The sequence below is a fragment of the Lepus europaeus genome, chromosome 19 (genome assembly GCF_033115175.1).
Source record: "Lepus europaeus isolate LE1 chromosome 19, mLepTim1.pri, whole genome shotgun sequence".
Classification (NCBI taxonomy): Eukaryota; Metazoa; Chordata; class Mammalia; order Lagomorpha; family Leporidae; genus Lepus; species Lepus europaeus.
Genome location: NC_084845.1, coordinates 44,015,893 through 44,040,507, shown reverse-complemented (window position 1 = coordinate 44,040,507; position 24,615 = coordinate 44,015,893). Strand labels below are relative to the sequence as shown.

Below are 24,615 nucleotides of genomic sequence, written 5' to 3'. Positions count from 1 at the left end.
GGCTGAAATCCTATATCCCTGGCTCACATAAAAGCAGTTTTTCACATTTTCCACAGACCCATTTTTATTCCAAAGTTACCATTTTTAATTCCATTCACAGAATAATGTAATTGCATACTTTGTCACCAGACCACTATGCCTACCTTTTCCCTTATCACAAACAGGCAGAAAAATTAAATAATTTCCATCCTCACCACAGTAATAAACATTAGGCTACCTAATTATAAACATAAAACAAGATGGCACATAGCTTGCCTGTCTGCACAGGCATGATTTTCTTTTTTAGAGGTTTACTGGTTTTTACCAGCTCTGAGATTTATTCTGGGTCAGGGTTTAATGACAAGATTTATTATATTTATAATATATTTATTATTATATATTTATAATATTAAGAGGTGGTGATGTGGACACTGTTGTGTTCACGCAGGGGAGAAAGCCTGGCACAACTACGGTCCCTGAACCGGAATAGGGCATAGTGGGATGTGCATTCTCTACATGCAGTTCAGCCACTACACCTCAATCTTGGCCTAAAATGTACCTGGTATTCCAGGGAAGGACTTCTCTTTGACTCATAGACTCTGAACCCAGTGATAATCAGAATCATTTGCTAGTGAGTCTGCGAGCATTAACTATAGGTTGTGTTAAGTCCAGGAGAGGTAGCTGTTATAAGCTGGGAAAGGGCAAAATTCAAATATTCATTAAAGTCTTCTACAAGCTCACCAGGAAGATTACCATGAACTTTCCACTGACTCTCTTAAGGGCAAGAATATAATAAAGGCAATCAATAAACACAAAGGCTTAACTAAATCGTCATACTATTAGATAACTTTCACACTATTAGATTCCATAGAATAATCTCTTACATTTTTATGTTATGTGAAAACATTTAGAAAGCAAAGTCTTGTTCCTGTGGAGTCCACAGTCCATCAATTCAAAATTTATGATTATTCAATTTAGGCTAGAGCACCACTTTGTGCAGAAGAGCCTGCTCCAAAGAGCAGAAACAAGATGGAAGACAGGTATGCTCTGCCCACTAAAGCCATTTCTCAGAATTATTATGCAAATAGATGCAAATCTTATGAATGAACCTCATTTCTTCCTGAGATTTGCTAAAGCAGCTCAGTAAGACCTCTTCTTAATACAGAAATTTAGCACTTTCCATTTCTAGGAAAAGATGAAAATTGTAACTGAATTTCTCTAACTGCACTTTCTTTAAACTGACGAAGTGAGGAAAATTTTACTGCACTTCTTTGTCAATATTAATAATTTGCCAGTGGAGTGGGCATTTGGTGCAGCTGTTAAGATGCTGCTTGGGGCCGGCGCCGTGGCTCAACAGGCTAATCCTCTGCTTAGTGGCGCCAGCACACCGGGTTCTAGTCCCAGTCGGGGCGCCGGATTCTGTCCCGGTTGCCCCTCTTCCAGGCCAGCTCTCTGCTGTGGCCCAGGAGTGCAGTGGAGGATGGCCCAAGTGCTTGGGCCCTGCACCCCATGGGAGACCAGGAGAAGCCCCTGGCTCCTGCCTTCGGATCAGCGGCCGCGGCGGTCATTGGAGGGTGAACCAACAGCAAAGGAAGACCTTTCTCTCTGTCTCTCTCTCTCTGTCTACTCTGCCTGTCAAAAATAAATAAATAAATAAATAAATAAATGCTGCTTGGGAGACCCTCATCCCATACTGCAGTGCCTACGTTCTAGTTCTAATTCCACTTCCGATCCCAGCTTCCTGCCAATGAGCAACCTGGGAGCAGCAGATGACAAATCAAGTACTTGGGTCCCTGCCACCCACATGCAAAACTTGGATTCAGTTCTGGGATCCTGGTTTTGGTTTGGCCCAGCTCTATATGTTGTGAGCATTTAGGGGAGTGAAATCAGTGGATGGAATATCTCTATCTTTCTGTCTCTCTACTGTTCTACCTTTCAAAATAAATAGATTTAAAAAAAATAATAACTTGCTAATAATATTACTGAGGAGCTATTAGCATATTAAAAATTGCAGGCAAGTCTGATCCTCTTTCCAAAAACTGCCATGGGATTTCTGTAACCCATTCCCAGCTAACTACTTGCCAGTATCACAAACACACAATTAGTGAGCAACACAATTACTATTCCTCTTCACTGTTATTTATATCTCCATTTATGTAGCAATATTTCAATTCTGAAGATAGAAAATCAAGATAAACTATGAAAACAACAATTTTAGGAGATAAGGGCATTGCTGACTCATCTTCATACTTATTAAAGACATTTAGTTTCTTTCTCACTATTTAACATAAATTAAGGGGCCAATACTATGGCACAGCAGTGGACAATGGGTATGTGTGACAGTTCAAGACCTGGCTGCTCCACTTGTGATCCAGTTCTCTGCTAATGCATCTGGGAAGGCAGCAGAAGATGGCCCAACTCTTGGGCCCCTGCCACCCACATGGGAAAACTAGATGAAGTTCCTGGCTCCTGGCTTTGGCCTGGAGCAGCCCCAGTCGTTACAGCTATTTGGCATTTGCGGAGTGAACCAGTGGATGGAAGATTCTCTCCATCTCTCCCTTTTTCTGTCATTTTGCCTTTTAAAGAAAAAGAGAGAAACGAAGAGTGATTTGAGCATATACTACATTTCCAAGGACAGAAAAGGGAAGGGGGCCAGCGCTGTTGTATAGTGAGTTAAGCCTCAGCCTGTGGCACCAGCATCCCATATGGATGCCAGTTTGAGTCCCAGCTGCTCCACTTCCAATCCAGCTCCCTGCTAATGTGCCTGTGAAAGCAGTGGAAGATGGACCAAGTACTTGGACCCACATGGGAGACCTGGAGGAAGCTCCTGGCTACTGGCTTTGGATCAATTCAGCTTCGGCTGTTGTGGCCATCTGTAGAGTGAACCTTCAGAGGGAAGGCCTGTCTGTTTCTCCCTCTCTCTGTCTATAACTCTGCTTCTTAAATAAGTAAAAATAAGTTAAAATTAGAAAAAAAGAAAAAGGCAATAACAAATATTTTAATACAGATACAGTGTGGTAAACAAAGTAAGTTTTTAACAATTATCACTGTACCATAATTAAGCCTCACATGTGATGGATCAGTTTTGCTGACTCTAATTTTTTAGGATTATTTTATGCCCTGTTGAAGACTTATTTTTCTCTTACACAGGACAGATTTCCATCTGGAGATTTAGGCAGATTATGAAGACCTTCAAAATAGTTTCTCTCTGGTAGAGAAGGGGATGAAATTTCACTTATCTAAGATTAGAATTGGCTGCTAAGTCAATTCCATCAACATAATCTACATTTCTATTTACTTTGTAAAGGAAAGTTTTGTCTCTTCCTAAGCAGTAAATCTGACATACTATATTTGGAGGCTGTGGAGAAGCGATCCTAGAAGACTACAGAAGAGGTGACATCTATGGAAACCCTTAGAGCCTTAAACTGAAATTAGAGCTTGATATTCCAGAGGTGCTACTCTAGGCTGTGGTGTGCAAAAGTCTAAAGAATAAGGCAAAGGACAACCTAGTTGGCTGAAGCACGGAGTACACATATACAAGGCAACTCCTTTCACCTCAGCGAAGTGTCACAACTTAATTCAACCTACACTTACCTTAAAAACTACTTTAAAAAGCAGACTATCTGGGGCCAACGCTGTAGCATAGTAGGTTAAGCCTCACCTCAGGCACAAGTATCCCATATGGGCACCCATTCAAGTCCCAGCTGCTCCACTTTCAACTCCTTGCTGATGACCTGGGAAAGCACTGGAAGATGGACCAAGTGCTTGGGCCCCTGCACCGCTGTGGAAGACCCAGAGGAAGCTCTTAGCTCCTGGCTTCGGATTGGCCAAGCTTCAGCCACAATGGCCGTTTGGGGAGTGAACCAGCGGAGATCTCTCTGTCTGTAACTCTGCCTCTCAAATACACAAATAAATCTCTAAAAAAAAAAAAAAAAAGGGAGGGGGAGGGGGCAGACTATTTCTAGTTGAAAAATGTCTCTATAGAAATCTCTCGAACACACTACAGACTGTTAGCCTAGAAGAGAAAGTAACTACTATAAAACCCTAGAATCAGGCATGGGGATTCAGTCTGATTTCCCAAAGACCTGAAAGTTTGTTGAGGACAAGATCAGATACTTGGTTGCAGCTTACAGTCGATGGAACACCTGGCAATAGATACTTTAGCTCTATATTCCATACTCTATATGGCTACGAAAGGGAGTTGGATTTAAAGATGCTTCATTATTTACAGTCAGTTTTTAAAATATTTCTGGTACTACAAGGTGCAATAGATTGAAGTATATCTCCCAACAAAGGCATCTCTAAGTTCTAAAACCTAGTTCTTGGTTTTTTGATTTTTCTTTTCAATACATCATTCTTTTTTTAAAAAAAAAATTTCTTTTATTTACTTGAAAGGCAGAGTTACAAGGCGAGAGAGAGACAGGGAGAGAGTGAGATCTTCCATCTGCTGGTTCACTACCCAAGTGGCCAGCACCAGGCCAGGCCAAATCAAGAGTCTGGAACTCCATCTGGGTCTCCCACATGGGTGTAGGGGCCCAGGGAATTGGGCTATCTTTCACTGCTTCCCCAAGAGCCTTAGCAAGGAGCTGGATCAGAAGTGGAGCAGTTGAGATTCAAACCACTGCCCATATGGGATGCAGGCAGCTGCTTAACCCACTGAGCCACAAAGCCGACTCCACACCTGGTACTTGTAAATGTGATCTTACTTGAAAATAGGGGGGCCCAGTGCTGCAGTGTAATGGGTAAAGTCGCCACCTGCAATCAGTGCTGGCATCCCATATGGGCACCAGTTTGAATCCTGGCTGCTCCACTTCCGATCCAACTCTCTGCTATAGCCTGGGAAAGCAGTAGAAGATGGCCCAGGTCCTTGGGCCCATGCACCCACGTGGGAGACCCAGAAGAAGATCCTGGATCCTGGCTCCTGGCTTCGGATCAGCCCAGCTCTGGCTGTTGCGGCTATTTGGGGAGTGAACCAGTGGATGGAAGACTTCTTCCTTCCTCCCTCCCTCCCTCCCTCCCTGCCTCTGTCTGTCTCTGTAACTCTGCCTTTCAAATAAATAAATAAATCTTAAAAAAAGAAAAGAAAAGAAATAGGGCCTTTACAAACTAATTAAGTTAAAGGATCTCCAAATGAGATCATCCTGAATTTAAGATGGGCCTTAAATCCATTATCTTTGTATGAAAAAGAACAGGCAGATTTGACATACACAAGGAAGAACCTGTGAACGTGGAGGAACAGGTTGGAGTTATGCTGCCACAAGCTAAGAAATGCTAGAAGCCACCAAAAAACTGGAAGAGGAAGGATTCTCCCCTAGAGCTGTGAAGAGAGTATGGTGCTGCCATAGTGGATTCCAGAACTATGAAAGAATAAATTTCTGTTTAGGCCACCAAATTTGCCATAAGTTCCTGTAGCATCACTAAGAATACAATATAGTGACTTTAGCAATAACATTGCTTTGGTCTGATGCCATTTGGAAAAACTATAGCTTAATGCTGAGAAACTGCAGCTCCCATTTTTATGGCCTGCTCAGGCTATTTCTGCACAGCTTTCTTGAAAATACATGCAATCTAGTGAAAAAGCCCAGAATATAACTAAGCTATGTAAATGTGCTCTTTATTGTTACATAATACACTTCATCCATGGTACATTAGACCTGTTCAGATCACATTAAAACAGTGCTATCTGCCTCAGTCATTTTTCTCTCCAAAGTCAGAAGTAAGCAAGTATATCTCTGTGAGAAGACTTGTACTCCCAAGTACCACAAAGTCACTTAGAATAGATCAGTACAGTCATTTGAGCAGTCATTTGCCCTGTTAGGTTATTGCTCTTCATCTTTATTACACAAATTTGTAGGCCTTCTTTATGACCATTTCCAAAAAATAAAATCAATAAACATTAAAAAAAATTTTACTAGTATTATCCATACATACATTAAAGTGGGTTTTTAAAATCTATTACTATTGCTGGGCACAGCAATTTTTTAAAAAGGCATTCTCAACGTATGCCAGCATCATTGATTATGACAAACAATAAACAGCAACAACAAAAATTCAAATTAACTTCAAGCTCCATTAGAAACAGAAGGAAATGTAATCAATGTCTACCAAATGCAAGATGACAATCTATACGTGGGAAAATGCCTTTGCAAGCTTATAAGTAATGCAAACAATGGACAGTACAACATCCTGGACAATATCTATCAAACGATGCATCAGCAGTTCCTTTAGTGAACAGTACTTTAAGGTTCTTATAAATTGACATAATAATTTCATGCTGACTGATATTTGGCACATGGTATTAGGGTACATACTTATCTCAAAAAAAAAAAAGTGCACTGGTTGAAAAACAAAAGCTCATATACAAAAAGACCATCAGATTTATGGCATATGAATTCTATCTCCATAAAACTATTTAAATAAATGGGAAAAAAGACCATCAGACAGTATATCTGGCTTTTCTACAAATAACTGAAAAAGTTCTTCTTGGATAACCAATATATTACAAAAAGAATAAAAATGAAGGCCACTCCATACTAAGGGTATGTGGCAGCTTGGCCTTTTTTTTTTTTTTTTTTTTTTTTTTTTTTTTTGGTTATAGCTTGATTTTTCTTTCTTTCTTTTTTTTTTTTTTTTTTTGATTTGACAGGTAAAGTTAAACAGTAAGAGAGAGAGAGACAGAGAGAAAGGTCTTCCTTCAGTTGGGTCACCCCCCAAATGGCCGCTACGGCTGGTGCGCTGTGCCGATCCGAAGCTAGGAGCCAGGTGCTTCCTCCTGGTCTCCAATGTGGGTGCAGGGCCCAAGCAACTGGACCATCTTCCACTGCCTTCCCGGGCCACAGTAGAGAGCTGGACTGGAAGAGAAGCAACCAGGACAGAATCCGGCGCCCCAACTGGGTCTAGAACCCGGGGTGCCAGCACCACAGGCGGAGGATTAGCCAAGTAAGCAGTGGCACCGGCTCAATTTTATTTCTTTATTTGAGAGGCAGAAAGAGGCAGAGTTACAGACAGAGAGAAAGGCCTTCTATCCTCTGGTTCACTCTCTAAATGGCTGCAACGGCCAGACCTGGGCCAATTCGAAGCCAGGAGTCAGGTGCTTCCTCTGGTCTCCCTTGTGTGTGCAGAGGCCCAAGCACTTGGCTTTGCCAGGCCATAAGCAGAGAGCTGTTTGGAAGATGAGCAACCAGCACATGAACTGGCACCCATATGGGATGCTGGCGCTGCAGGCACAGGCTTAGCCTACTGCACCACAGTATTGCACCACCCCTCCTTTAAGATTTATTTATTTTACTACTTGAAAGGCTACATTATAGAGAAAGAGGAAGAGACAGACAGAACGATCTTCCATTTACTGGTTCATTTTCCCCAAATGGCCCTAACAAGACAGGGCTGGACCAGGCTGACTCCAGGAGCCTAGAGCTCCATCCAGGTCTCTTATGTGAGTAGCAGGGGTCCAAACACTTGGGCTATTGTCTGCTGCTTTCCCTAGCGCATTAGCAGGAAGCTGGGTTGGAAGTGGAGTGACCAAGACTCAAAATAGTTATGAGATGCCAGTGTCACAAGCAGTGGCTTAGTCCAGCTGTTCCACTTCCAATCCAGCTCTTTGCTAATGTGCCTGGAAAAGCAGTGGAAGATGGCCCAAGTGCTTGAGCCCCTGCACCCACATGGGAGACCCAGAGGAAGCTCTGGGCTCCTGGCTTTAGCATGGCCCAGCCCCAGGCATTGTGACCATTTGGGGAGTGAACCAGCAGATGGAAGATCCCTTTCTTTCTGTCTATCCTCCTCTAACTCTGCCTTTCAAGTAAAATTTAAAAAAAAACTTTAAAAACTTATCTTTGATGTAACTGGACATGCATTGCTAGAAAATTATCTAATAGGGGTGTTCAAAGAAGGATGTTTTTGCATTAAGTAGAATGTTAGAAGAAATGATCATTATGAATCAATACATTTATAAATCTGTTGATATCTTAAGGTAAAAAATGGAATACCACATCAGTGGAAATGCATGAAGTACATTACTAATGTTGCTGAGTTCTCCAATCAGAAATTCTTGTAAAAATGCCAGAAAAAAAATTACAAAGCCATTAAGTTTTTCAAATAAAGAACTTCTTTGGTATTTTCAACATTAAAAGCACTCAAACTTTCAACCAGTGCCATTTGCTTTCACACTATTAGATTAAGCATGCTCCCAAAATATATGGTGATTATTTAAATTAGTGGAGCTCCATCTCATCCCTGTTTTAAGTATTTATTTATAAAGTATCAAGCACACAATGGAAAATGTGGCTGAAACTTACCAAAAAAAAGTTAAGCATGCATGCGATTTTAAGATTACATGGATGGGGCTGGCACTGTGTTGTAGTGAGCTAAGCCTCCACCTACAGCGCCAGCAACTCATATGTAAGTGCTGGTTCATGTTCCAGCTGCTGCTCCTCCGATCCAACTCTCTGCTATGACCTAGGAAAGCAGCAGCAGATGGCCCAAGTGCTTGGGCCCCTGCATCTGTGTGGGAGACCCAGAAGAAGTTCCTGGCTCCTGGCTTCAGATATGCCCAGCTTTGGCCATTGCAGCCATTTGGGGAGTGAACCTGTAAATGGAAGACCTCTCTCTCTCTGTCCCTCCCTGTCTGTAACTCTGCCTCTCAAATAAGTAAATAAAATTTAAAAAAAGGAGGGGGGAGGACCAGCACCGTGGCATAGTGGGTAAGACTGCCGCCTGTAGTGCCCCAACTGCTGCATTTCTGATCAAGCGCTCTGCTATGGCCTGGGAAAGTAGCAGCAGATGGCCCAAGTGCTTGGGCCTCCGCACCCATGTGGGAGACCCAGAGGAAGCTCCTGGCTCCTGGCTTCAGATCAGCCCAGTTCTTGGCCATTGCAGCCATTTGGGGAGTGAACCAGCAGATGTAATCTCTCTCTCTGCCTCTGCTTCTCTGTAGCTCTGCCTTTCAAATAAATGAATAAATCTTTAAAAAAAAAAAAAAAGATTACATGGAAATGAAAATGCATCTATAGAGGTTGGCACTGTGGCATAGTGGGTAAAGTCGCTGCCTGCAGTGCCAGCATCCCATATGGGTACCGGTTCGAGTCCTGGGTGCTCCACTTCCAATCCAGCTCTCGCTATGGCCTGGGAAAGCAGTGGAAGATGGCCCAAGTCCTTGGGCCCCTGCACCTGTGTGGGAGACCTGGAAGAAACTCCTGGCTCCTGGCTTTGGATAAGTGCAGCTCCTGCCATTGTGGCCAACTGGGGAATGAACCAGTGGATGTAAGACCTCTCTCTCTCTCTCTCTGCCTCTCCTTCTCTCTGTGTGTAACTATGACTTTCAAATAAATAAATAAGTCTTTAAAAAAAAAAAGAAAATGCATCTATAAGTTGACACACAAATATGATTTAGCAAATATAGCTACAAAAAAGCTAGTATATTCCATAATTTTAGAACATATCAATGACAGAAAAAGCTATGAATATCTATAGTTATTTTCTTAATTGGAATAAATGAGTAGAAATGTAGCAAATTAGATGGCCTGAAACAGTTCCTATGAAGGGCAATGGGGTAGCAAATAACAACACAATTATTGCCTGATTTTACTAGGATTTGCCTCTACAAGATCTGCATCTTTCATTTGGAAGGTAAATCAATGATAAAAATGGTGCCCCGCCACTCTTCCTCCATTCTGACGCAAATGCAGTGTTCTAATTGCTCAAAACTAAATGGACCACAAGTTTTATCTTAACAATTTTATATGAGCTTCTGATTAGATTAAAGCGGTTATCAATTGCTGGCAGCATGTTTGTTTAAATGAAGTGCTCTATTAGACCACTTTCTCACGCCACTAACGCAGCCAAACACTTCCTGAAAATCACTGAGTAGTTTTCGGTAATTGGAACATAAAGCTTTCCCCAGCTCTTTGCCAACCAACACAAGCAAGACGTAGAAAAAAAAAAAAAAATGTAGAAGATGGCCGGCGCCGCGGCTCAATAGGCTAATCCTCCGCCTTGCGGCGCCGGCACACCGGGTTCTAGTCCCGGTTGGGGCACCGATCCTATCCCGGTTGCCCCTCTTCCAGGCCAGCTCTCTGCTGTGGCCAGGGAGTGCAGTGGAGGATGGCCCAAGCCCTTGGGCCCTGCACCCCATGGGAGACCAGGATAAACACCTGGCTCCTGCCATCGGATCAGCGCGGTGCGCCGGCCGCAGCGCGCTACCGCGGCGGCCATTGGAGGGTGAACCAATGGCAAAAGGAAGACCTTTCTCTCTGTCTCTCTCTCTCACTGTCCACTCTGCCTGTCAAAAATAAAAAAATTTAAAAAAAAATGTAGAAGATGAATAGCAAAATTATTTTTGACCTAGTAAAGAAAGCAAGAGAAACTTTACAACTAATGTCTCTGTGCCTTGGATTAAGCCCAAGGAAGGAAGAGAAACCAGTTCTTGTAATTACAATAATCTAAAATGGAATGCCTTCAGAGCACTCTGAAAATAACCTAATGTTTCCCTACTACGCTTCCCAAGCTGGGTCTCCCATTCTCTTAATATCTGAGGAAGACGAAAATTCATGAGGAAAATGAAACTAACAAGGACAACTGGGATTCCTAAATCAGCTATCAATGAAGGGCCAGGGCCTTCGGCCTGGGCTCCTGCCCAGGCTTCCACCTGTACCTGAAAGCCCCTACCTGAATGTCTGTGTCCTTCACAGGTTCAAGAGGTTCAAAAGTCGTGGCCGCACTCAGACTCTCCAATCTCTGGGAGATGTGAGATATGTCAAGTCCCCGAGACCCAAGAAGAACTGACCTATATGAGAAAAAAGAGCAGGGAGACAAAAGTGAGAGGAAAAAGTAGCATTAGGACATCTAATATGCTGGTCAGTATTTTTTATTCAAAACTTTCTATTTGCTGTCCACTTTTATATGGGAACAAATAGGGCACTGCATTTGGTAGTAAGAGAAATCCGAGTTCTTATCATGCCTTTACTAGAGTGGGGGCCTTGGCTAGGATAAAATGGTAATGATACTATAGGCTAGACTAACGCAAACACTTCCAAGAAAGCTATGAGGCAGATGCTATCATTCATCCCCCCATCACAGACAGGGGAACGACAGCACCAAAAAGTGTCACTCAGGTCAACTAGTTATAGGTCAAAAACTCTTAACCATGCTATGCTTAAAGTTTCTGCAAAGACAGATATAGTGAACCACAACATTTTAGAAGTTTCAGGAATAACTCAGTCCAAACTTCAATCATTTATCCAGGAAACTGAAGGTCCAGGGTGAACATTGATTTGTCCAAGGGCAATAAAACCAGAATTCAAGGTCAGTTCTCCATAATCTCTCTTCAAAGCCAAATGTCATGCCCAATACATCTTCAAGAACCTTCTCTGCTACTCACTCCAGTAATATAGAAGGCTGTTATCTGACTGATAAATATTTTTGAAGAGAAATGGGAATAAGTTTATTACCACTCATCTGGGGCAATAGAACAATGGCAGAGAAAAAAAATAGATTTTTATTAATACCCAGAACATTCTCTATAAGAAAAAACTTGGGAGAATTAGATTATCTTTTTAGATTGTTGGTTTTTTTAATCATGATTTAGTATCAAAAAATTCCACTGACAGTGTATGTTCACACTGCCTGGCTTAGAAGAAACTAGAGCATTAGGCAGCTCATGTAACTCCAATACCCATGGGTGTATTTTCAATCCTGAACAGACTTACAGAACAAAAAGGATTTCCTGTATTCTATTCTAATAAATACAACAGCAGTAAGGAGTGTTCACCCAGAGGGTTTCTCCCTCCCATAGATATTTGTCTCCTTCAGGTCAACTATGATGCCAGCCTTGGGGTTACTATAACAGATAGAGATAGACCATCTTGCATCTTTTTTCTATCAACCATTAACAGCAGGGGCCAGCACTGTGGCATTAACAGGTAAAGCCGCCAACTGCAGTGACGGCAGCCCATATGGGCGCCGGTTCGAGACCCAGCTGCTCCACTTCCAATCCAGCTCCCTGCTATGGTCTGGGAATGCAGTAGAAGATGCCCCAAGTCCTTGGGCCCCTGCACCTGCATGGGAGACCTGGAAGAAGCTCCTGGCTCCTGGCTTTGGATGGGTGCAGCTCCAGCCATTGTGGCCATCTAGGGAGTGAACCAGCGGATGGAAGACCTCTCTCTCTCTCTGCCTCTCCTTCTCTCTCTGTGTAATTCTTTCAAGTAAATAAATACATCTTTAAAAAAAACACACACACACTAATAGTAAATTGTCTAACACAATGGGTTTCAATCCTGGCTGCACATTAGAATCACCAATGCAACTTTCTTCTCAATAATTCTGATTAGTCTCAAGTAAAGCCTGGGGCATGGGTGATAGTATAGTGCCCTCCTTCCTTCTCTCACAACAGCTAACACATTAATGAACACACATGAAACTCACCATCTAATGTGCATGGCTCAGTGATTTTTGTGTATTCACAGAGGTGTAAAACTACCACCACAATCAATTTTAGGACATTTTCATCTGCCCAGAAAGAAACCCTTGACCATGAGTAGTGATTTCCCATTTCATCTTGCCCCGCCCCCCACACCTAGCAACCACTAACCTACTGTCTCTACATTAGCATATTTTAGATATTGCATATAAATGGAATCACACGATATATAGTGTTTTGTGACTGGTTTCTTTCATTTAGCATAATGCTTTCAAGTTCATCCATGTCAGACAATGTATTAATACTTCACTCCTTCTCATTGCCAATAATATTCCACTATATGGACATAGCACATTTTACTTATCCATTCACCAGTTCATAAACATTTGGGCTGTTTCAACTTTCTGGCTATTATATTTTCTTTTTTTTTTTTTTTGACAGGCAGAGTGGACAGTGAGAGAGAGAGACAGAGAGAAAGGTCTTCCTTTTGCCGTTGGTTCACCCTCCAGTGGCTGCTGCGGCTGGCGCGCTGCGGCCGGCACACCGCGCTGATCCGATGGCAGGAGCCAGGTGCTTCTCCTGGTCTCCCATGGGGTGCAGGGCCCAAGCACTTGAGCCATCCTCCACTGCACTCCGTGGCCACAGCAGAGAGCTGGCCTGGAAGAGGGGCAGCCGGGACAGAACCGGTGCCCCAACCGGGACTAGAACCCGGTGTGCCGGCGCCGCAAGGCGGAGGATTAGCCTAGTGAGCCGCAGCGCCGGCCTGGCTATTATATTTTCATCTCTTGAGTATATACTTAAGAGCAGAATTGCTGGATCATATGGTAACTCTACATTTAACATTTGAGAAGCTGCTGTTTTCAAAAGCAGCTACACCCTTTAACATTCCCACCATTCCTAGCAAAGTACAAGAACTCCCCATTTTTTCCATGTCCTTGGCAATATTTGTTATCTTTTTAATTATAGCTATATTAGTGGAGCTCCTCTTTTTACTCGACTGCAGAAGAAAATTTCAAATGCAAAATTAAAATGGGTCTCCTTTGGAAGAAGCTCCTGGCTCCTGGCTTCAGATTGATGCAGCTCCAGCTGTTTCGGCCAATTGAGGAGTGAACCAGCGGATGGAAGACCTCTCTCTCGCTCTTTCTCTCCACCCCCCTCTCTGCCTCTCCTCTCTCTGTGTAACTCTTTCATATAAATAAATAAATCTTTTTTTAAAAAAATGGGTCTCCTTGTACCCCTCAACCAGCTTCAACAATTCACATGTCATACCCTGCTTCATCTACATCCCTACCTATTTTCTGGTAACACCCATAGTGTTTTATTTTAAAGATTCATTTATTTGGAAGGCAGAACAACAGACAAGGAGGGACACACAGCTTCTCTGTTTCATGCCCCAAATGGCCACAAAAGCCAAGGATGAGCCAGGCCAAAGCCAGGAGACTGGACTTCTATCCAGGCCTCCATGTGGATGGCAGGAGGCCAAGGATTTGGGTCATCTTCCGCTGCTTCCTAGGCACATTATCAGGGAGCGGGATCAGAATCACAGCAGCTAGGACTCAAACCAGTGCTCGAATATGGGATGCCAGTGGTGCAGGCAGCAGTTTAATCCACAGCATCACAATGCTAGACCCCAACCCAGATTATTTAAAATATATCCAAGATATTCTAGGGCTGGTGCTGTTGCACAGCGGGTTAAGTCCCAGTCTGCAGTGCCAGGTCTGCAGCGCTGGCATCCCTTATGGACATTGGTTCAAGTCCCAGTTGCTCTGCTTCCAATTCAGCTCCCTATTAATGTGCCTGGGAAAGCAGTGGAAGATGGGCCAAGTACATGGGCCACTATACTACCATGGGAGACTCAGATGAAGTTCCTGGCTTTCGCCTGGCCCAGCCCTGGCCATTGTAGCCATCTGGGAAGTGAACCAATGGATGGAAGATCTCTCTCTCTTTCTCCTTCTCTGTGACTCTGCCTTTCAAAAAAAAAAAAAAAAAAGTAAATAAGCCTTTTAAAAAAAATAAAGATATTCCCAACTATTTCATAATTTTAAAATTTGTGTTTGTCTGAATGGGATCCAAATAACGACTTTACTTATGAACAACTGATATGCCTCATAAAGCTGTTTTAGTCCATAGGTTGCCCCTCTATCTTAATTTTTTTTTCTTATCATTTTTTGTTAAAGATTCTGGTTTGTCTTATAGAGCAGTGTTGCTCAAACTTTAAATGTGCCTATGAATCACCCCCAGAAGCTTGTTAAAATGCAGATTCTGACTCACTTGTCTGGGATGGAGCCTGAGAATCCCCATTTCTGAAAAGCTCAGCTGCTGCTGCTGCTGCTGCTGCTGCTGCTAATCCACAGACTACACTCAAAGCAGCAAGGATGAAACTTTCTACAGAACAGGTTCTATTGACTGAATGCCTATGATGTCATTTAACATATTCATGTATCCTGTGTTTTTTCTGTAAATCAAAAGTAAACTCTAACAACGCCCCATGACAGCAGAGAGTACCTCATCAACCCATGTCAACAGGAAGTAGCTCTAAAGACAGATCATTGTCCTTCTACCCTTCTTGGACTTTTGGGGCTAATGTAATCCCATACTCTTGTTTTATAAAAAAAAAAGGGGGGGGGGGATGTTAGTAAAACGGTGCAGTCTTATCTATGGCGCGATCTACACCCGACACCATCCTAGGCTCTAGCCCCCGCAGCCATTGCTGGAAGCCAGGTGACCCCATGGCCCAACCACTGGTGTCTGCCCCACCTCCATCCTAATGGGATTCTCTGCTCCTACTTCCCTGCCTGCCCCCAACCCCAGCAAAGTTTTAAGAGGGCATGTTCCTGAATATGTGGCTCTCTTTCTCTGTGTCTCTTGATCTCTCTCTCTCTTCTCTCTCTTATGCTCTCCTTCTTCCTCCTTTCCTTCTTTGCCCCTTCCCTCTGGTCTGTTGGGTTTCCCCCATAAACCTTTTCCCTTAAAAAACAAACAAACAAACAAAAAAAAAAACATTAAACTCTAGGGGCTGGCACTGTGACGTAGTGGGTTAGGCCACCACTTGTGCTGCCAGCATCCTGTATGGGTGCTGGAGTCCCAGTTGCTCCACTTCAGATCCAGCTCCCTGCTGATGCACCTGAGAAAGCAACAGAAAATGGTCCAAATCCTTGGGCCCCTGCCAGTATTCCCTCCCAGATGGAGACCTGGATTCGGCCTGGCATAGCCCTGGCTGTTACAGCCATATGGATAGTGAACAAGCAGACAGAAGATCTCTCTTTCTCTCTGCCTTTCAAATAAATCTTTTTTTAAAATAAATACTAAATATCTGATTAATGTTAGCCTACTTCATGCTTTCAGCAAGAAAGAATTCTATTTGGAATGTCTGTAGACATTAACAATCACTGCACAGACCTATATCAATTCCTTAGAGGTTGCAAAATGGTAGCATTCCATCTTTATCATCTAGAATACTTCTATTCAGAGAAACTCCTTTCATCAGCTACATGACGACCTTGAGTAATAAGATGGTTTGTGGCCAGTTCTGTGGCGTAGCGGGTAAAGCCAATGTCTGCAGTGCCGGCATCCCATATGGGCGCCGGTTCAGTCCCAGCTGTTCCTCTTCCGATCCAGCTCTCTGCTATGACCTAGAAAAGCAGTGGAAGATGGCCCAAGTCCTTGAGCCCATGCAACCGCATGGGAGACCGGGAGGAGGCTCCAGGCTCCTGGCTCCTGGCTTTGGATCAGCGCAGCTCCGGCAGTTGCAGCCATCCGGGGCATGAACGGATGGAAGACCTCTCTCTCTCTCTCTCTGCCTCTGCCTAATAATAAATAAATAAATAAATAAATCTTAAAAAAAAAAATGGTTCTCTAATATCCTCCAAAGGTGATGTTATAAACTCACGAATTGAAATCCATGTTTCAATCTAATGTGGTTATTATCCTTATTGATGCTCCAATCATTTCATCTGTTGCCAGCAGAACCTTCTGAGTTTGAGTTCTTTTGACATGACTCAACTAGACCTTAATAACTGCTTTGCTGTTTGTTTTGAAGATAGTTCATGCTCATCTTACACAGTACCCTCGCTTCCTCCATTTCCTGATTAATGCCAGCACCATCCCTGCATGGTGTACCACATCTCCTTGTTTTTAGGGAATCTGTGAGTAAAAATTTCTTCTTTCATGATAGTCACTTCTTCGTCTGCATGCCTTACTATGTATGATTAAAACAAATCAAGATAATTTAGTAACCCCACCTCTCAACTGCAGCTCTGCTTTCTGTGGTTTCAATTATCCAATGGTCAACTTAGGTCCAAAAATATTACATAGAAAATTCCAGAAAAAAGCATTTTTTTTTCTATTTTAAAGGTGGGGGGGGGGGGAACTCCATCGACTGGTTCACTCCCCAGATGGCCACAATGGCCAGAGTTGTGCCAATCCGAAGTCATAAGCCAGGAGCAGCTTCCTGGTCTCCCACATGGGTGCAAGGACCCAAGGACTTGGGCCATCCTCCACTGCTTTCCCAGGCCATAGCAGAGAGCTGGATCAAAAGTAGAGCAGCCAGGACTCAAACTGGCACCCATATGGGATGCCAGTATTGCAGGGGTCAGTTTTACCCAGAGTGTTGGCCCCACAACTTATAAATCTTAAATAACTTGTATTGTAGTACACTGCAATAATCATTCTATTTTATTATTGGTTATTGTTGTTAACCTTTCATTGTGCCTAATTTATAAATTAAACTTCACCACAGGTATATACGTATAGGAAAAAGCATGGTGTATATAGGGTTTGGTAATATCTGCAGTTTCACATATCTATTGGGGTCTTGGAATATACTCCCCATGAATAAGTGGGGGGCACTACATACTTTCCTTTTTTATCAGCAAATACATAAGTAGATATCAATCTTTTAAAAGGTGGGGTTTTTTGTTTTCGTTTTTTGTTTGTTTTATGAAAGGCAGAGTGACAGAGAACTCTTCCATCTCTTGGTTTACTCCCCAAATGCCCACAACAGCTGGAGCTGGGCGAGGTCAAAGCCAGGAGCCAGGAACTCCCTCTAGGTTTCCCATGTGGGTGGCAGGGACCCAAGAACCTGAGTTATAATCTGCTACCACTCAGGTGCACATTAGCAGGAAGCTGGACTAGAAGCAGAAGCAGGACTTGAACCCAGGTACTCTGAGAAGGATGCACGTGTCCCAAGTGATGGCTTAACTGCTGAGCCACAACACCCAACTTCCCACCCAGCCTTTTAAAAATAGCTTTATTGAGATGTAATTTGCATACTATATAATTCACCCTTTTAAAGGATATAATTTTTAGTATAGTCACAGAGTGGTACAACATTACTACAATCAACTTCAGAACTTTTTCCTCACCCCAACAAGAAAGTCCCTACCCATCAGCAGTCACATCCTGTGTCCCTCCATTCACTCATCCCTAGCCCTCAGCAACTCTATTAGATCTGCCTACTGCAGACAATGCACATAAAAAGAAACATACAATATGTAATCTTTTGTGCCTAGCTTCTTTCATTTAGTGTACTGTTAGGCATGGATGAGTACTTCATTCCTTTTATTGCCTCTGCATGGCTATGCCACATTTTATGTACCCATTCATCAGTTTATGGATTATTCGGGTTGTTTCCACTTTTCAGCTATTACAAGAAATACTTCCATAAATATTCATGTACAAGTTTTCGTATGGACAAATGTTTTACCTCTTGGCTAAATACCTAGGAAATGAAACTGTTGGATCATATGGTAACTATGTTTAATCTTCTGAAGATCTATTGGACTGTTTTCCAAAGTGGCTGAACTACTTCAAATTCCTTCTAACAGTGTAAAAGGATTTTGAGTTTTTCAATCTTGACAATATTTTCATAGCTATCCTAGTAGGAATGAAGTGGAACCTTATCATGTTTTTGACTTGTATTCCTCTGAAAGCTAATGATGTTGAGTACATTCTCATTTGCTCATAAAGGTTTTTTGCTCAATTTTTCATCAGGTTATTTACCTTATTGAGTCCTAAGAATTTTTTTTAGGTATTCTGAATACAAGTCTCTTAGTAGATATATAATTTACAAATATCTTCCCTATCTGTAAGTTTTTTTTTATTTTCATTTTTATTTTTAATTTAAACGCAAAGAGAGAGAGAGAGAGAGAGGGAAAAGAAACAGAGAGGGATCTTCCATCCACTGGTTCACTCCCCAAATGTCTACAACAGCCAGGGTTGAGCAGGGAACACAATCGAGGTCTCCCATTTGGATGGCAGGGACCCAACTAGTTGAGCCATTACCTGCTGCTTCCCAGGGTTCACATCAGCAGGAGTCAGGACTTACAAGCAGGAATTCTGATTTGGCATGCAGGCATCCCCAACTGCATCTTAACTGCCTGCCAAACACTTGCCCCTCACTTCTTGATAGTGTTCTTTAAACCACAGAAGTTTTTCAGCTTGATGCAGTTCAAATGACCTATTTTTGGATCCTCTCACTAGTGCTTTGGGTGTCACATCTAAGAAAATTCTAGCAAACCTAAGACCAAGAAGATTCATTCCTATATTTTCTTCAGAGTTTTATATTTTCTCTCTTACACTTAGGCTTATAACCCATTTGAAGATAAATTTTGCTTATGGTTTAAGGTAAGTATCTAACTTCATTCTTTTGCATGTTGGCATTTAGTTGTCCCAATGTCTTCTGTTAAAAAGACTACTCTTGGGACCGGTGCCACGGCGTAGTGGGTAAAGCCACTGCCTGCAGTGCTGGCAGCCCATATGGGTGCCGATTAGAGTTCTACCTGCTCCACTTCCAATCCAGCTCTCTGCTATGGCCTGGGAAAGCAGAAGTTGGCCCAAGTCCTTGGGCCCCTGCACCCATGTAGGAGACCTGGAAGAAGCTCCTTGCTCCTGGCTTTGAATTGGCTCATCTCCAGCTGTTACAGCCCATTGGGGAGTGAACCAGAGGATGGAAGACCTCTCTTTCTCTGCCTCTGCCTCTGCCTCTCCTTCTCTCTCTGTGTAACTCTGACTTTCAAATAAATAATAAATAAATCTTTAAAAAAAAAAAAATATTACTCATGGGGCTGGCACTGTGGCATAGCAGGTAAAGCTGCTGCCTGCAGTACCAGCTTCCCTGATTTCTGGTTGCTCCACTTCGATCCAGCTCTCTGCTATGGCCTGGGAAAGCAGTGGAAGATGGCCCAAGTTCTTGGGCCCCTGCACCTGCATGGGAGACCGGGAAGAAGCTCCTGGCTCCAGATCAACTCAGCTTCAGCAATGGAGGCCATTTGGGGAGTGAATCAGTGGATGGAAGACCTCTCTCTCTCTACCTCTGCCTCTCTGTAACTCTGCCTTTCAAATAAATAAACCTTTAATAAATAAATAAATAAAGAAAAAAAGACAAAACTACTCTTTCCTCATAGAATGATCTTAGCACCCTGCTTGGAAATCAATTAATTATAAACATAATTCTATTTCATCCATCTATACATCTACTCTTAAAGCAGTATTCCACCATCTTGCTTGCTGTAGATTCGTGGTAAGTTTTAAAATTGGAAGTGTGTATTTTCCAATTTTCTTCACTTTTTAAAGATTGTTTTAGCTATACTAGGTGCCCTGAATTTCCACATGGATTTTAAACCTGCAAAATAGGCCAGTTGGGATTTTGACAGAGAGTATATTGAGTCTGTAGATCAATTTTGGGAGTATCATCATCCTAATAGTGCGTCTTTGGATCTATGAACATGGGATGTCTTTCATCTGCCTTAAGTATTATACTCTTCCTCCACCTTGCATCTCTTTATGATAGCATATACTCTCATTCCTTTGTACACTGAAAAGTATTCCTTTATATAGACATAACACATTTATTCAACCAGTCCCATACTAACGGATATTTGCTGTTTCCTATTTTTCCTATTACAATAATGCTGCAATGAATATCCTTAGTCTTTTCACATTTTTGCTGGTACATCTTCAAAATAGATCCCTAGAAATGGTACTACTATGATTGCTAATTTGCTAGCTATTCTCAAATTCTGTCCACCAGTGATATCTGAGAATGTTATCTACTGCCCAGGTGATTTTAATGTGTGCTAGAATCAGGAATTTCAAAATTTTCAAATCAGCTATTAAAGTCACCGTAAGAGCAAGGCCACCATGGTACCAAGTGGGTGGTACCTGAAGGAACTGTACAATGCACTGCTACACTCTGCACATACAGAAACTCTGATGGGGAGGGGGAGGGAGCAATGATGAAGGAGAGAGGGAATCTCAGGCAGTGATTATATAAATAAAAGTTGTACCAGAACTTCCAGTTTCCAGGGATGGGAAAATTTGAAAGTTCTCTGCCAACTTCCATAAGCCAGGCAGCTCCCACCTCAAGCTGAAAGCCATATAGGCTGGACTCAAAAACTCTAGTCACAGGACAGTAGGGGCACAAAGGCTGTTCCCAGTATATATGGGGAGCAAAAAAAGTTAGGAGGTCTGGATTCAAATCTCACCTGTCATTTATGGGCTGAAATATCTTAGAGACATTCCTTTCTCAAGTTTCAGTTTTCTCAAGATTCTATAATACAGAGAATAATCCTTGTCTCTCTCACCTCTCAGGCTTTGGAGACCAGTCAAGAGAATGCCTATGGTAATCTTTTCAGAACTGAAAGGTACCATGCAAGTGTGGGGGGCTCTTACTAACCAAGCTGGATTTGAATTCTAGCTTGACCACTTACTATATGATCATCTTCAATCATAAAATGGAGACAATGCTTATCAAAGGATTATTTTTAAAAATTGTGTAATGCATGTTAAATGCATGGTATAGTGTCTCATCAATATTAAGTTCTTAAAAGATAGCTTAGAGGATGTACATTTAGCCTAAGGATTAAGACATTTACATCTCACATTGGTGCCAGGCTTCAATGCCTGACTCTGGCTTCCAACTCCAGCTTTCTGCCAATGCAGACCTTGGGAAGCAGTGGTGATGGCTCAAATAATTGGATTCCTGCCACCCACAGGGGAGACCTGGCTTCTGCTGGGGTAGTTACAGGCGTCTGGGGAGTGAATCAGGGGACTGGGAATACTCTTACCCACTCTGTTTCTCTCAGGGGGGGGAAGAAAACTTAGTAGTATTATCATAAATAAAGTTACAATTTGCTATATAACTCTGGGCAAATAAATGTTTGTACATGCTCTTCTTGAGCATGAAGAAAAATGCAAACAAATAAACAAATTAATAACACCAGTTACCTTGAAGAAAAAGTTACGGATAGACTGATTAATACCTCTTTCTTTGTACATCCCTAGGTTGTTTGAATTCAGAGTCTGAAAAAAATCCAGTGAATCATCTGATAGGAAAAGACGAGTACATACAACAAGGGCACCCAAGATACTGATAATAACCTATATCTTAACTATATAATGTTATTATTTACACCAGTAGTACATACATTTTTTTCTGTTAGATGCAAACAGTAAATATTTAGACTTTTCAGCTTGCAACTACTCAGCTTCGCTCCTGCAGAACAAATGCAACACCAATGATACATAAACAAATAAGCTACCTATGTTCCAATAATACTTTGAGAAGGATGAATACGGCTCACAGGCCACAATCTGAAGACTCATGAGCTACATCCTTATATATGTGATGTATACTTTCCATGTGTTAAAAAAAAAAAAAAAAACTGAACAACTTAAAAAGCTCAAACATGCACATAAGAAAGTATCAAATCCATCTCTAAAACAAAAAACTCAGCACAATATATTTCAACTAATCAACAAATTCAGCACAAAATAATTTAATATGAAATCAGAAATCTAAACTAAATTTTAAAGATGGAATTTTCTTTCAAAATATATTTCACATAAGAAAATTTTTCCTGCTCACTTCTCTCTTCTACCCTCATCCTGTGTGTACTAAAATACTTACATTACACTCATGTCTCTGCATATCAAGAAGATGGAAAAACACAATCATCAGCCTTTGGTTTCTTTTTAAGCACCTGCCCCACCCTATACCCATTCTTTCAATGTTCCAACTTCTTCCTCCCTAAAATAATGAATTTAAGGTAGAAAGAGATGAGGCAGAATGGAAACTTACAAGAGAGAGCGAGCCTGACTGATAATTATTACCAAGAAAACATTTTCCTTTTGGCTCTTAATAAGCTGTAAAGCTGATGCAATTAAATTATAACTACAGCAGCTCAGCTGGTATCACAGGCCTTTCGCTCCAGCACATCCTTGCACACAAGCACGGAACCTGCATGCTAAAGATCAGTGGTATCTGCAGGCAGCCAGGAGCAGGAGTCAAAGAGCTTGCAGGGAGGCCAAGGTTAGCACAACTGTCTGTAGGCCAGCTGAGGTGCTAGCAAACAGTGTGGAGCAGCTGCCTGCCTTTAGGTGTGAGGCCAGGTGGTTAAAAAACAAAAATACCTTGTCAAGGTCCCTCTGTCTTACATTTACTAATGCCAACAGAACCAAAACCAGCACATATTTTTAAAAAACAACACTCTGGGGAGGCCTACAAGAATTTCCACAACATTCTTGCTGATACAACAATGCAACCAAAACATTCAGCTCTCAAATGTAATTAGAAAAAGAATGTAGCCCTTATATTCACTCCTGTGTCATTTATCAAGTACTTCAACAATGCCACTGTTACCAGTAGCACATCACTCTTTCCCAAGCTCAAAGAATGAATATTGAGGCAATGACTGACAATTTCTCATATCTCCTGCCCATCCCCACCAAAAGCACAAGTAGAAGCTCCCCTTCCAGCCTTCCATGGTCTCCCATTAGGACTACGGAAGCATGCACTCAGGAGTCAGCCTCGCTGGAGTTGAATACAGATTTATTTGCCCTCTCTCAGTCTCTGTTGCTCAAATGTACTATGAGAATCAGAGTTCCAATATTGGTAGTGAGGATTAAGCAAAATCTTAAGCCTAACCAAGTTTCTGACACCCAGTAAGAAACCAGTAAATCACATTTCTTATGGAAAGCAGTATTTTTAAAATTCTGCCCTCCCCTCTGAATTACACACTCCTGGAGGGCAAGAACAAAGTCTAATTCACATTATGGCCCCAGAGATGGTACAACCCTGGCCCAGAGGGGACCCTAAACACACATCTGTGGAATCAACAGCCCAATGTACACTGTGTGGCAGCTGTAGCTGCCAGCTCCATCAGTCAGCACTTCCCTTCGGGGAAGTCTCTCCGGGCTCACCCTCTTTCCTGTTCTACACTCCGCAAGGAGGCACTGTATTTGCAAGGCCTTTTAGAGGTAGCTCTGGGGTCAATGACAATAAGCAGAAAGAACCACTCCCCATTTACTTAGATGCTTTCTCATCCCTGACTGCTCATCAATTTCTTTCAACTGCTCTTAAAAACTCGCTTATCACTGAATGTACTCTGGCTTTGAGGGTAGCATTTATCTGTGTGGTTCACGTTTACTAACAGAAGATCCAACGGTGAACCCATGCAGGAACTACTGTGACCAGTTTCCGCAAGACAAGGCTGTTCTCTGCCAGTGATATGGGCAAACAGGCTGGAAAACCAGAAAGGCAGGAAGATAAAGTAAGGCTCCTGACCGGTTTACAGGACCTCTCTGAGTGCCCAAGAATCTAGTTTGTGACTGTAATTCACAGACTATATCTGAATTCAAGGCAAGAAAGAAGAAACAGATGCTGCCCCCGAACCACCCAGTAGCAACGCTACCTCCCCACCAGTACTCACGCCTTGACATCTGCTGTCTCCTGGGATGTGCGTGTGAGGGTGCGGGAACGCAGACGCTCGCCTGCCTGCTGGATCTCCTGTAAGTTCCGTTCCACATGGGGAAGCTCTGAGATGCCCTCAGTCTCAGCAGCAAGCTGTTCAGCCTGCTGAAGGAGCTCGCCGAACCCCTCAGTATCCATCGGAGATGCAGGTCCTAGATGGGGGAGGAAAATGCAGAGACCTAAATCAAGGGAGAGATAGGTTTTAAATGCCAACTGAATCTGTTATAAGCTTAAGGAAACACTAAGACTTTTGTAAACAGACAAGGAGACAGCTCATCAACAAGCAGGAGTCATTCCTGAACACGGCCCAAGAACATGCCTGACAGAGAAAATGAGTCAGACTATGATAAAACAGATCATTTCTATGCATATTGACAGCCCCAAGATTGATTTCTGCCACCAGAACAAATGGAAAAACATGAAGCCAGGGACTAGAATGCCTGCCGTCTTCCACAGATGCAAAGCCAATAAAAAG

At 42.4% G+C, this 24,615-nt stretch overlaps 1 protein-coding gene across 1 annotated transcript in view; it reads right to left on the bottom strand.

The window, feature by feature from the left end:
* The window catches only part of NUP93 (nucleoporin 93), a 118,526-nt gene that overhangs the window by 74,160 nt on the left and 19,751 nt on the right, over window positions 1-24,615 (bottom strand). The window contains exons 2-3 of the mRNA XM_062176601.1: window positions 24,100-24,292; window positions 10,642-10,759 (exon numbers count right to left, since the gene is read on the bottom strand). Of these exons, the coding sequence (XP_062032585.1) occupies window positions 10,642-10,759; window positions 24,100-24,278 (297 nt within the window). The 5' untranslated portion in view covers window positions 24,279-24,292. The remainder of the gene's footprint in view (window positions 1-10,641; window positions 10,760-24,099; window positions 24,293-24,615) is intronic.